The 13,446-nt window shown below is 43.0% G+C and overlaps 1 protein-coding gene across 5 annotated transcripts; it reads left to right on the top strand.

Annotated features, from left to right (window-relative positions):
- Positions 1 to 865: 865 nt before the first annotated feature.
- Positions 866 to 10,761, top strand: RNF6 (ring finger protein 6). 5 transcript variants are annotated; one of them, XM_075083926.1, is made up of 4 exons: positions 866 to 953; positions 5,799 to 6,011; positions 6,568 to 6,675; positions 7,898 to 10,761. In XM_075083926.1, exons 2-4 carry the CDS (start codon positions 5,819 to 5,821, stop codon positions 9,631 to 9,633), a joined length of 2,037 nt encoding a protein of 678 aa, XP_074940027.1. In that variant the 5' UTR covers positions 866 to 953; positions 5,799 to 5,818; the 3' UTR covers positions 9,634 to 10,761. The 5 variants fall into 5 exon arrangements, with proteins under 5 accessions (XP_074940027.1, XP_074940054.1, XP_074940045.1 ...); XM_075083953.1 differs by having other exon boundaries at positions 876 to 1,151; XM_075083944.1 differs by having other exon boundaries at positions 876 to 1,180.
- Positions 10,762 to 13,446: the final 2,685 nt, after the last annotated feature.

Raw genomic sequence — 13,446 nt, 5'->3', positions numbered from 1 at the left:
CTGAGGTGCGTAGCTGACGTGGGGAGTGGGGGCATCTTCCTGGACACCAGCCTGAGCCTTTCCCATCATCTCACACATTAGTGAGGGTTTGGCTTTGCTTTGACACCAGTCACACAAAAAATATCCAAACGTTCTTTATTCCTGCAAGCGAGTTTGAACAGACGCATGAGCAGTTTGGATATTCTAGGGATGAGGTGCTTGTATGTAGTTAAAGCATCCTTCTCCCTAAATCCTCACTTGGCTGATTGAAATGGTTTATGTGAGTGGAACACGCTCCCATCACAGCCTGCAGGCTTCCACCGTGTTGATACAATCTGCAGGAGCAACTTAGGGTAGAAAGCGTGCATGCTACCAGCATGCCGGCAATTAGCATTCGTGAAATTTGTAAAAGGGTTCACATCTTGTGTGAGGAACTTCTAAGGCTCTGAGGCTCTGCAGATTGAAATGACTAAAATCAGGGTTTGAAACACAACAGTTTCTGTGACAGCGCTGAGCAACTCATGGTTTGTTTTGGAAAATGGAGGTGATAGAGGGAGAGTCCTGCGGGAGTAAAGGAAAATGGGGAGGACGGAGAGGCCGGGGGACATGGGAAGAAGCGCCCCATTTTAAAATGCAGGCCTAAGGCGACAGCGGGGGGAGGGGAAATGATTATAGTCTTATTCCTAACGTAATTTATAAAGTACCAAACGAATCGCTGAAGCTAACGCTGACTTGGCAAACCATCCCCCACCCCGCCTTCCCGCCACGGCCACCAGCCTGCGCGCGCCGCGGCCGTTGACCCGTCGGCACGGGTACGGCCCAACGGCCGGCGGCGCCGCGCGCATGTGCGGGAGAAGGGCGGGGCGGTGCTTGTCGTTGGGGCCGCCCTCGCGCGCACGGAACCTGCGCTGGCGGTTGTCGGCAGCCGCCCGGACCGCAATTGGGGCTGGAGTGCGCCGCTCGCACACCCAGGGGTTGGTGTCGTTCCGGCGTGAGGCGGCGGTCGCTCGTGCCGTCAGGAGGGGACGGGAGCGTCCAGTGGGGCTGCGCCGCGTCGGGCCGGGCCGCCTCCCCCCAGCCCCGGACAGCAGGCAGGGACGGGCTCTCGGGTCTCACCGGCTGCGCTCTCGGCAGGCTGCCCCGGGGCAGGCGGCGGCATGGGCGCTTCCCCGGTTTGTCGCAGCGGGTGATGCCGCTCCCGGTGGGCAGGGCAGGGCCGGGCCGGGCAGGCGGGGGCGCGGGCGGCGCCGGAGGGAGGGGACCGGTCCGTTCCGAACCGACCGGTGGCGGTTAGTGGCGGGGGCCGAGCGGGCAGTCTGGGGAGGAGAGAAGCGGGAGGACGTGGGCTGCCTCGCCCGGTTGTGATTGGCCGGTGGCCGCCAGTTGGCCAGGTGATTGGCCGGGAGCCGTGTCAGTCACTCCACTCATCCTCCCTTCCCCCAGGCGTCTGGCAACAGGCACTGCCCGGGGCTGCGGGGGTGGCCGGGCCGGGGGCCGTAGGCTGGGGGCTGCCGGCTTCCGTGGGGCGTCCCTTGGGCCGTGGGCGGAGGGACCGGCCCGGGCTCTCCCGTGGGGAAGAGCCGGAGAGCGTGAGCCTGGGATCTGCAGGCCCCGGGCTGGGGCTGGGGCGGCCCGGGGCTAGGGTCCCTTCGGGTGTCCTGTGGCCCGCTTCTTGATTACCTTCTGATTCTTCCTTCGTCCTCCTTTCCTTCCCCAGACTCTGTGGGGTTATCTGGGTTTGGTGTTTTGTTTTTTTTCCCTGGGTTCCCCCTCCACCCCCCCAATTCGGTGAGATCATCTCAGCCGGAGGCTGCAATGTGACAGAAATGCTAAGTAGTCCTGTGGCTTGGGGAGGCTTCCTCATCTAAACTCTGTAGTCGTCTTGCTTGCAATCAGGTGGTAGTCTTTCAGAAAATGAATACCTAATTGAATTGGGGGCAGTAATTCATGGAAAGAGGCCAAAACCTAAAAGCATAAGGTATATATCGCTTAGATAAAAATGAGTGTAAATCTTTGAGAATGGGCCGGAGTAACTATGAATTAAGAACTAAAAGAGTTAGTCTTAGGTTGAAAATTCTAGAAAAATGGAGATAAACTGTTGGCATGTGGCACCTGTTTCTTCCTTTGCAAAGAGTAGTCCTGAGTCATAACTGGATTTCGATTTCAGTTTTTTACATCTTGGTAGTTAATACTCTTCAACTTTTCAATACTCTGAAATATTTTACGTGCCAAAGTACTTCATTTCAATGCAGTTAATTTAATACCCTTCAACTTTCACTACTCTGAAATGTTTTAGGTGCCAAAGTACTTAGTTTTGATGGCATTTGATAAATATGGATAGTAGTTGTCATCCATGCAGTTAATGTTAAACAGATGGGACAACTGAAGGCTTCACACATCTTACTGTTTCTAAGTGAGTCATTTAAAGAGTGTGACTAATCATCCTACCATACAGTTATCAACAAAACAGCAGTTTTCCTTCTACACCCCCCACCCCACCCTGAAAATATGAAGAAGAGATTTCCAGATTTTCTGTGGATGAGAAGCAAAAAGTAAAGAACCTCTCTTTTGAACAACAGTTTAAATTTAGATTGGGGGGACTACATGTGGTGGACTTCTCAAGAATTTGTATGTCACTTTTTTCTGTGCAGCAATATGGTGATATATCCAGACAGTCGGTTAACTTGCTATGGTCGTTGTCAGGCAAACAGTAATGCCTTAGTTGTCATAAGGCTTTGATCTAAATAGCAACTTTGCATGAAAATAAATGGATTTTATCTGTCCTATTTTCCCTCTGTGCTTTATTTATCTCAAATTTTAAGTCAGTTGGAACAGAGGCACTTCAGTGCAGTGTGGATTGGACATTTTCATTACAATAGTCAAATAATGGGTGTCATCAGGGTAATAATAGCGCTGTGTGTTGTGGGGGGGGGTAAATTGCATTTGTTTTGAGGAAACCAGCGTAGTAAGACGAAGAGATGGCTGAGAAATTTGTGTTTAGAAACACGATATGAGAAGTGGCCCAATTTGAGCATAGCCCGTGTGGGAAATGGAAGTCAGTGATTACCTACAGCTTGTGAGCTGAGCCAGGAGGGCACAAATACTATGGGAACAGAAAATGTATTGAAGGGGAGATACTTAGATTTTATTTCTTCTCAGTTAAGTGCGTTAAAGAGCTGGGAGGGCAGTGTTAAATACATTGAAATGCAATATTGGATACAGGAGGCAGATGAGTGATAAGATTGGGGAGGGCTGTTCAGGAGCACCGTTACCCATGGCGCAGTGTGCGTGTGTGGGGAGGGGAAGTAGCATATGGGGTGGAAAATAAGGAGATGAAGGATGCATCAGAACCGATCCCACAAAGTGCATGAGAAAGGTATATGAAATATATGCCAGCTTCTGCTGTTGACAGATACGTTTTCTGATTCTTTGTATCTGTTGGCAGCAGTGATACAGATTTACTCTTTATTGAATGTATGTCTAATAGTTAGTTGGTTTAGTCTGTTTGTTGCATCACCTTTCCTGTGAAGACTAATTACTGATCAGAGTGTGCAGAGAATGCTGTTGTGTGTTTTCCCCATAACTAATAATTGCAGTGACTTTATGTTGTTGAATTGACCAAACAAAAAAGAAGTGTTTACCCAATGACTTCCATTTCACATGTAAGCAGAATGGTGCCGTACAGTTGGATTTTTTGGCCTGGTAATCTCTTCTTTATGCTGTCTGCCTCAGTAGGTATTACAGATTGCTTTTTTGCATTGAAAGGATGACACTTGGCTTTCTCTTTGAAATTGAGTGTTGAAGAACAGGTTTTCTGTAGGAAATAGAAAAGTTGGGGAGTGGTCTGACACCTGATGTTAGGACTCAATCCTAGGCTGGAGCGAGCTGGTGGTGGCTCAGAAATCAACAGAGATGATGCCTCTTTGATACTGGAAGGCTACTCATGCCTTTTAATATTGTGGTCCCACTGGTTAATATTTGAAAAGTATGGAAGAACTGTGGATGAAGTACAGCCTTTTTTGCACCAGTTTTCTGGAGCTGGGTATCCTTTTCTTAGTTAGTCGTTGGATTAGAGATCACACGGGAAATATACTAGTAATGTCAGAATGTCAAAAGAGTTAGTTCCAGCAAAAATGTATCTGTAGGCTTTGTGTTATGTGAGGGGTGGTACTGAATGAGGTACTAATCTAGTCTTAACTGCTTGTCAGTAAATGTCTCAAGTGGAAGATGGTCTTCTCCAAAGCAGTAGCTGTGGTTGTCAGGAGTCTACACTGGGTAATTACACTCCAATAATTGGAGAAAAATATTTTTAGTGACATTTTAGCTTTTAAAATACGCCTGCTGCTGTGGTATTGTGCTTGGGAGAAGGGAAATAAATTTTGTTATTCCTTTAACTTTATTCTATAATATCCTTATTTAGCTTAAAAGAAAAAATCCCCCACAGTCTTCTGGAGAAATTGATGTGTTATGGCCTAGACAAGTGGTCTGTGCAGTGGGTGGGGAACTGGCTGACAGGCCGCACCCAAAGGGTGGTAGTAAATAGCTCTTTCTCAAACTGGCAACCTGTCACTAGTGGAGTCCCCCATGGATTGATATTGGGCCCAATGTTATTCAACATCTTTATAAGTGATCTGGATAACGGCATCAAGTGTAGCCTGATGAATTTTGCTGATGACACCAAGTTGAGCAGGGAAGTAGACACTCCAGAAGGGAGAGCTGCTCTGCAGGGAGATCTGGATAGGCTGGAATAGTGGGCCAGCAAGAACCTTGTGAAGTTCAACAACAAATAAGATCATGCACCTGGGAAAACATAATCCAGGAGTGCAGCACAGACTGGGATCTACCTGGCTGGAGAGCAGCTCTGTGGAAAGGGACCTGGGGCTCCTGGTGGACAGAAAGCTCAACGTGAGCGAACAGTGTGCTGCTGCGGCCAAGAAGGCCAACAGGATGCTGGGTTGCATCAAAAAGGGCATCACCAGCAGAGAGAAAGAAGTCATTATTCCACTCTACTCGGCGCTTGTCAGGCCACACCTGCAGTACTGTGTACAGTTCTGGTCCCCGCTGTACAAAAAGGATGTGGACAGGCTGGAAGGGGTCCAGAGAAGGGCCACCAAGATGATCCAAGGACTGGGAAGCCTGCCATACCAGGATAGGCTGGGAGAACTGGGTTTGTTCAGCCTTGAGAAAAGGGAGGCTCAGAGGGGATCTCATCACTGTGTACCAGTACTTAAGGGGTAGCTACAAAGAAGATGGAGACTCCCTTGTTACACAGAGTCACTCAGAGAGGACAAGGGGGAATGGACACAAATTGCTCTTGGGGAGATTCCGATTGGACACCAGAGGGAAATTTTTCACACTGAGGACAATCAACCATTGGAATAATCTCCCCAGGGAAGTGGTTGACTTGGCCACGTTGGACACCTTCAAGAGTCGTCTGGACAGGGTGCTGGGCCATCTTGTTTAGACTCTGCTCTTCCTAGAAAGGTTGGACTAGATGATCCCTGAGGTCCCTTCCAACCTGTGATTCTGTGATTCTGTGAATCCATCATTGCTCTTTTATTTTAAAGTTGCTGTACTACCTGGTATGTCCTTTCAGTGAGCAAAGGGGACCTCTAGCTATTTTTGAGCAAGCTAGAAGCAAAATACTTGCATATTAAACTACATTGTTGACTTGGCAAATAACATGGAGCTTAGTTCATTTTAATCATCCTTAGCTATTAATACACTAATTTATTTGAAAATGCTGGGAACTTTTTACTGTAAATTAGGTAAAGTCTTACTGTAATAACTGTGTAGTCTAACGTTATGGTTTTGTTCAGGAGAGCCCGGCATTATCATTATGGATCGCTCTCGGCACCGTGCAGGGAATGGCAATGAGCAGGCATCTTCACGAGAGCATAGTCATGGTGAAGATGAGAGACAGCGGCAGCTGGAGCGCCTCAGTAGGGAGGAGGCCTATTACCAGTTCATTAACGAACTAAACGAAGAAGACTACAGGTTAATGAGGGACCGCAACTTGCTTGGCACTCCTGGTAAGATTTGGATGCTTTCAGCAGAAAAGATGTAGTGTGAAGTTAACGCTCCTGCTATCAGGCATCGTGTGTCATTGTATGACTCCAGTAGTCTGACATCTGTGGCTTTGTAGAAAGGAAAAACCCTCCATTTCCCTTCAAAATTTGTGATATTCAGTAAAAATTAACAACTTATATTTTTATTTCAGCTTTAGTATCTATTTAACTCTTTCAAACGTGACAGCTCCATATATAGGTAATATCCAAACCCAAATAGCTAATACCCCCATATGCTAAATGACTATTTTGGGGGTCTTTGAGTTGTTACTGGAAGTCAGTGTGCTCTTGACACACATTCAGCATCTTTTTTTCCTCCAGTCCAGCACCTACTTGCTCTGTTATCTGTGTACCTGCGTTACCATCTCACACTAGTCCTGTTTCTTTTCAGTTTCATTAATTTTACCTTATTTCTGAAGATTTTCCCTCAAGATAGAAAATACTGTTATTTCTCCATGGCTGTGTCGTCCCAATAATAACGTCTTATCTAAAAGCATTATCAAAATGTAAATTATTTCAGGGGAAATAACAGCAGAAGAGTTGCAGCAACGCTTGGAGGGGGCTAAGGAGCGCCTAGCATCACAGACTGATCTGGATAACAGAGAAGGTGAAGGTAGAACAGTTGGAGGTAAACATTCTTCATTGATATGTATACATAGATACATATAGTACATGATGCATAAATATTGTTCTGCACAGATATTTAAGAGAAATGCTGAGAGATTTCAGTACCAGCCATTTCAAGTCTTGTTCTTTCATTATGCCTCTGTGGATTGTTTTAAAAGTAAGAGAGATTTCCTAATATATGAAACCAAACTTAATACTTCATGAAAACTGATTTGTCAGCCACAAATTAATTTCTCCTCTTTTCCTGGTTTCCCTTTGCTAGTAAACTTAATAGCATAAAAGTAATTTTAGTTCTTGTAATTCTTAAAAGGTTTTATCATGTATTAGACAAGTTAGATCAGAAAAGAAGTTACTTGGGAAACAGTTGACCTCTCCACTGTTTTGTTGTTTCATTTCCATTTGTTTTAATGGAGTGAAGCTTCTATTACATGCACTGTCTGTCTTCACTTCCCCAGCAATGTTGGTTTAACCACTTGGCCAGTTCTGGCCAGATGTAGGAGAGGAACAGGCAGCTTGGAACAAAGATACCAAAGTTCTTGCAGGTTTCATGAAAGTGGGGAGATGATGGAGTAGGGAGAGCTTCATCTGATCCCTTCAAGGGAAAACCTTTGCTGTGATCACGACCATTGGCTTGCTTTATACACACAGCACTAACCACAAAAATTGTATCTGTTCTTGAGCTTGTAGTTGGAGAGATTTGGGAATGGAGCTACAGATACTGTAGTAGGAAGAGAGTATATTTGCACAAAAGGAGCAAATCCGTCAAAACCATGCATCACTTATTCCACTGCTCATAGAAGACAATATTTTTTTATGTTTTCCAGAAGCAGACAAAATCTGTCATACTTTTCCTTGCTTTATCAAAATCAGTTGACTAGGATACTTTCAAATCAATAGCTAAAGTGAGGGGCAGATACTGGACAAATACAACTAACTTTGGCCTACCAAAATCTGAACACTTCCTCAGAAGAGGCTATCTGGGCATATTAATTTCTCTGTGTATCTGCTGGTGAGACAAAAATTCTAGGTTGAACTGGTGAGTTTTGCTGGTGTTTTTACACACAGCGTATTTTCAGCAAAATTACATTAGCATAGCAACGTAGCTGTCCTGCTAGTGTAACGTTTCTGAAGTCAGGGCCCAGCAAGCATAGAGAATTTGGAGTGCATCGTAGTATGCTGAGCGTGCAGTTGTATGAATGTTTGCAATTCTTTGTTTCTCTCAGATTCTGATGTTCTTGGAGAAAGCTCAAATGGTGACTCTTTGCTTGAATGGCTGAACACATTTCGTCGCACAGGAAATGCAACTCGCAGTGGACAGAGTGGGAACCAAACCTGGAGAGCTGTGAGTCGAACAAATCCCAACAGTGGCGAGTTTCGGTTTAGTCTTGAAATCAACATAAATCATGAGCATAACAGTTTTGAAACTGCAGGCGAGGAGTATGTGGGTATAGATAGTAGCAGAATGTATTTAGAAAGAAGACATCAAAGAGCTGTCAGTCCAGTAACTCCACGAACGAGGAGCAGAACTGCAAGAGAGGCAAACAGTGAGGCTTCAAGCACTGCAAGGACCAGGTCTGTAAGAAGTTCTGTGGCACAAAGCTCTGAAGCAGCCTCTCATCTGGTCTCAGGGAGGCTCAGGAGTAGAACGAGGGAGCTGACGGGCCTTTCCCGAACGAATACTACACGTAATAATTCTGCAGGTACTGGAGAACAAAGAGAAATGCCAGGAAGAGGTACTTCTACAGGAGTCACAAGAGGTAGAACTAGAACTAGTGTTCGGACGAGTACAAACCAAAGACTAGAAATTCTGCGGCTGAGATCTACTTTAAGTAGTCGAAGCCGCTCTCCGCTGCAAAGGCAAGGCGATACTGCTCATTCTGAGGAACATGGGCAGAGGCAGGATAGAAATGCACAGCAAGTCACCAGAAGCAGGAGACAAACAGCTCAGCCTTCTCCACAGCCTGCCGAAGAGCAAGGAAGAGGTAATGCTCGGACTCCTCAGCTTTCCAGTGTATCCCCGTCCTTGGGAATAACTTTGGAAGAGGAGGAATCTAGTAGGCCAGTAGCTGCTGTTAGAAGGCATCCAACAATTACATTAGACCTTCAGGTGAGAAGAATTCGTCCTGGAGAAAACAGAGATCGGGACAGTATTGCCAGTAGAACTCGTTCTAGAGTAGGAATGGCAGAGAACACGGTTACCTTTGAAAGTGACAGTGGGGGATTTCGGCGTACAATATCACGATCAGAACGTGCGGGTATTCGAACCTACGTTAGCACTATACGAATACCTCTTCGTCGGATTTCAGAAACGGGGCTTGGTGAACCTTCATCAGTGGCTCTTCGATCAATCCTTAGACAAATTATGACGGGCTTTGGAGAATTGAGTTCTTTAATGGAAACTGAATCAAACTCAGAAGTGCAAAGAGGTGGTCATCGCTTACCGGATGTACAGTCAGAGCAGAATAACTTGAGTTCAGCGAACAACAGCAGTGATCTGAGTGAGGTTTCATCTAGAAACAGGCATGCACTAGAAGGCAGCAGGGAAACAAATGGACAAAGCGACCATAGTCAACGCTATGGTCACAGTAATGAAAACCAAGATAACAGGCAGTCTCAAGATGCTAACAACCTTGTGGAAAATGGAACGCTGCCCATACTTCGACTTGCCCACTTCTTCCTGCTGAACGAAGATGAGGATGACGATCGTTTGAGAGGTTTAACCAAAGAGCAGATTGACAATCTTTCTACACGAAACTATGGGGATATTCACACTGAAAACGAAATAAGTAAAACGTGTAGTGTTTGCATTAATGAATACGTAACAGGGAATAAGCTAAGGCAGTTACCTTGTATGCATGAGTTTCATATTCATTGTATCGATCGCTGGCTTTCTGAAAACTCCACTTGCCCAATTTGTCGGCAGCCTGTATTGGGGTCTAATGCCACAGACAATGGCTAGCGTTATTTATACTGTGCAGTACTCAAGGATTTGCTTCTGCTCTGTTTATGAGGAGCCAGATGGAATGAATTGACTTGCATAGGGGTTCATTTGTGTGGGAAGTTTTGTTAAATTTCTTTAAAAATACTAGGAAACTTGTCTAAATCTAGCAATGTAAATACTATTTTTCTCCAAGTTCAGATCTAGGAGTACACATAGAACCAAACGATATTGGTAAAGTTTATATTTTTTTAGGTAATTTTGTTATGCTAAGCACTTTTGTAAATACAGAAATGCAATAGTTAATCAGTCCTGCTTAATGTATGTTTTTTTAACAGTGTAATGGACTCACTTTATTTAGATTACAAATTGTTTCACACAGACCCACCACTGTGTTGAAAAATTAGTGTCTAAATAGCCATTCATTAGCTTTTTGTTCTAAGAACAATTTCTTTTACAGAGAGTATCTTGCTGGACGTTTGCTAAAGATATTTAAGTTACTTGAAGTGCTCATTTTAATAGACAGTATATTTTTTTTAACATTGAAATATCCTTTCCAAAAACTTGCCAATTTGGTTCTATTTAAAAAAAAAAGTTATGCCAATTTTTGCATGTGGTTTTACACAATGCTTAACGCTGATGAGTTCATATTCAAAAGTGGATGGGTTAGTGACATTATAAATGTACATAATTAAATGCTATCTTCGACAATCGCTGTCTTTTCAATGCAGGCAGCAATCAAATCCATAATAATTCCAAGAGGGCGTGTCTTACTGAACATGATATTTGCTCAAAGAATACATGAGCACTGAGGAAGCCTTTTTAATCTTCCAAATTACTCAATTGATATTCGTGGGATTTTAACTGCCTTAGTTTAAAGAGGGAGATAATTCCTTGACCATTATATTGTCTACCATATGCATGATTTGTGCATCCTACTCAGAAAAAAAAAGGCTTGAAGTGGTTTTGTACAGAAATTTAAGGTACACGTATAATATTAGTCCTCTTAAAACATGTCTGAGGACCAAATGGCAAAAGACACTAAAAAGGACAAAATAAACTTCCCTTAAAGTCCCCAGGTTACTGTATAATTAGATATTAAACTTTATACCAATAACTTATAAAGAAATAAAGTTGCAAACTAAAGAACTGAGGCTTTGTGTGAATTACTGTTGAGCCATATCCTGTAGATCATAAGAAGATTTAGTGTTCTTGATGCTCAGTCTTGGTTTTCTCTTTATTCTTTCCCTGGTTTTCCCCAGCTGTGTACTGTGTTTCCACCATGCGTGTATTAGCAGTTACAGTAGATAAAAATGCAAGGCAAAGCACTCTTGGGGCTTCTGGAAGTAAGCTGAGCCTTACAGAGCTCATCATCTGAGTGATGTGCATTTCAATCCTTAGAGAAAGGCAGAATTGTGCAATATTCTTATGTGTGTATATTCTGAGCAGTAGAAAGAGAACCTGAGGTGAAGAAGTCCGATTGGCTTACTCTGCATACACAAGGCCTTGACAAATGTGCTTCTGTGCCAGGAGCTTCAGTTAAAACATCTGCTCGTGACATCCTTGAAGGGAAACTATAAAATCCTGTGTTGAGCTGTTGGATGTCTGCTTCAGTTTTGCAAGTGAAAAAACTTGTATCAAAAGTTCCACAAAAGTGCTTCTTTTTATTCCTAAAAGTAGTTCTGAGAAATTCTCTTACGAGATTTAGCTGAGTTTAAGGATACGATTAAGATCTCTTCTGATGTGACTTGGACTGCTAATTATTGCAAACACTGTTGACACCTCTCCTGAGTGCTGCCTCAGCCACATTAAAAAGTGAGGAGATTCAGACGTAATTATCGGAACTAGCTTATTTGTTACACTTCTTTTTTTCCTGTTACTTCTGTTAGCTCCTGATATTGATAGTATCTAAATGAATGGGTGCCTTCTGCTGCTTCCTTGTCTCCTTGTGGTTTTCCTTTAGAGTTGAAAGCTGCTTGACTCAAGTGCCACATTTGTGGAAACGTGCCTTTGGCTCACCATTGCCTTGCTGGCTGGTTTGTTGGGAGTTTTTTTGGGGTTTGTTTGTTTGGTTTGGGTTTTGTTGCTTTTGGTTTTGGGTGTTTGGGGTTTTTTTTACACAACTGAGGAGTCCTATTTAATCTCTTTTTATATAGAAGTTATTCTTTTGTAACTATTCTTGTTGCTCTTTTGAAGTGGGAGAACTGGTTCTCATGGAGAATTCAAGATGTGGATGCACTAGGCATTATATGGTGATATAACTGTTTTTCCTCTCTGTGATCTTCCATATAATTCCTAATATTCTGGTTTTGCCTTTGCTGTTCAACACTGAGCTGATATCTTAACTGTTTCTGCAAAAAGACTTCACATTCACTTTTGTGAATGTTAATTGCATGGGTTTTTTTGTGCTATAGTGTGTACATTTTTTCCTCTTGGATTTTATTCTATGTTGCGCCGCTCGAATTTTCTCTACTCTTCTATCCTCCTGGGCACCCTGCCTCCTGTGACTTGTCTTTGCTTCTAATACCCCAATAATTCTGTACTATTTGTAGATTTTATCACTTGTTGTTATATTTCTTTTTCTGATCCTTTATGTCACGTAGCACAGGTATTTCTCTAGCAACGCCTTCTAAATCAAAGTTTAACTATTTCTAGCTATTTAATCAGTCGAATTGTGAAGTTTTTTTAATAAAAGGAGACTAGAGATAAATACGAAGAATTTCAGAAGATAAATATGGTAATTGTCCTTAAGCTGATACTTGTGGAGGAGAACTTGAAATCCACTGACAGAATTAAGCTTGTTTGTTAGTTATTAATTCCCTTTAGTTATCGCTGAATTCCATCTTATTAGGTGAGCTAATAACATGTTTTATCCTTTCTTTTGCCTGTAAAAGGGCTGAGGAGAATACTTGCTTACTCATACACTTTGTGTAAAGGTGTGGTAGCCTTTGCCTATCCTCCTTCACAGGACAGCTTTATGATGGTACCACATGCCATTAAAAGAAAAAGCAAATCTCTGATATTTAAATTAGCACAATGATAAGACACTTTGTCTACTCATGTTTGTCTATAAAATTATAAAGGCATCAAAGTATTTTTGTGCACCACATTCACTCTGCAGAGCAAGGCGCAGTTTGTGCTGTGGTCTGCTATCACTGGAATAATCTGAGATCAGACACTAAAGCAAGTGTCTATGAGTAACATTGAGATAACTCACTCAGCTTCATTTTTGCAGTACCAGTCGATTTTTGTGTAAGTTTAAACACTTGACATTTCGAAGTAGCACATGATAGGTTTGTTTTTAAAAAAAGCTTTTGATAATAAATGTGTTAAAGGGATAGATGTCTGGAAAATGGATTGAATACAAAAGTATTTTAAATCCCATTTGTTACTTGGAAGGAGGAAGATCAACATTTTCTGTACCCTTCCAAAATGTTTCTGAGAATTTCAGTTCTTAACATATTACTGGAGTCTGGGGATTTCAGTATTTGTAGCTGAGTTCTGTTTAGTCCTTTTCCACAAAAAGAATTGCCACAGCCTAGTGTTTAAATGCTGGAATGCCACAGGTTCTGTTCTTTTTTCTTCCTCCTCTTGTAAATCTTCACAATTCTCTCTCTTGCTAAGATGCAAACGACCCAATAATCTGCTGTGTTCCTTCCTCTAAAAATTTCAGCATCATCTACATTTTCTCATGGACATTTTAATTTAATTTAGTTGACTTTCAGCTCCCAGGTAGTCTTCCCCCACTGAAATTCTCAGCTTGTTCTCACAGCTCCCATTAAGCACATTTTTCTCCCTTCTCGAAGTAATACTTCAGCTACTGTGGAACTATGT

This window comes from Phalacrocorax aristotelis, chromosome 1 (genome assembly GCF_949628215.1).
Source record: "Phalacrocorax aristotelis chromosome 1, bGulAri2.1, whole genome shotgun sequence".
Classification (NCBI taxonomy): Eukaryota; Metazoa; Chordata; class Aves; order Suliformes; family Phalacrocoracidae; genus Phalacrocorax; species Phalacrocorax aristotelis.
The sequence above is the reverse complement of the archived record's forward strand: the minus strand, read 5'-3'. Positions and strand labels throughout refer to the sequence as shown.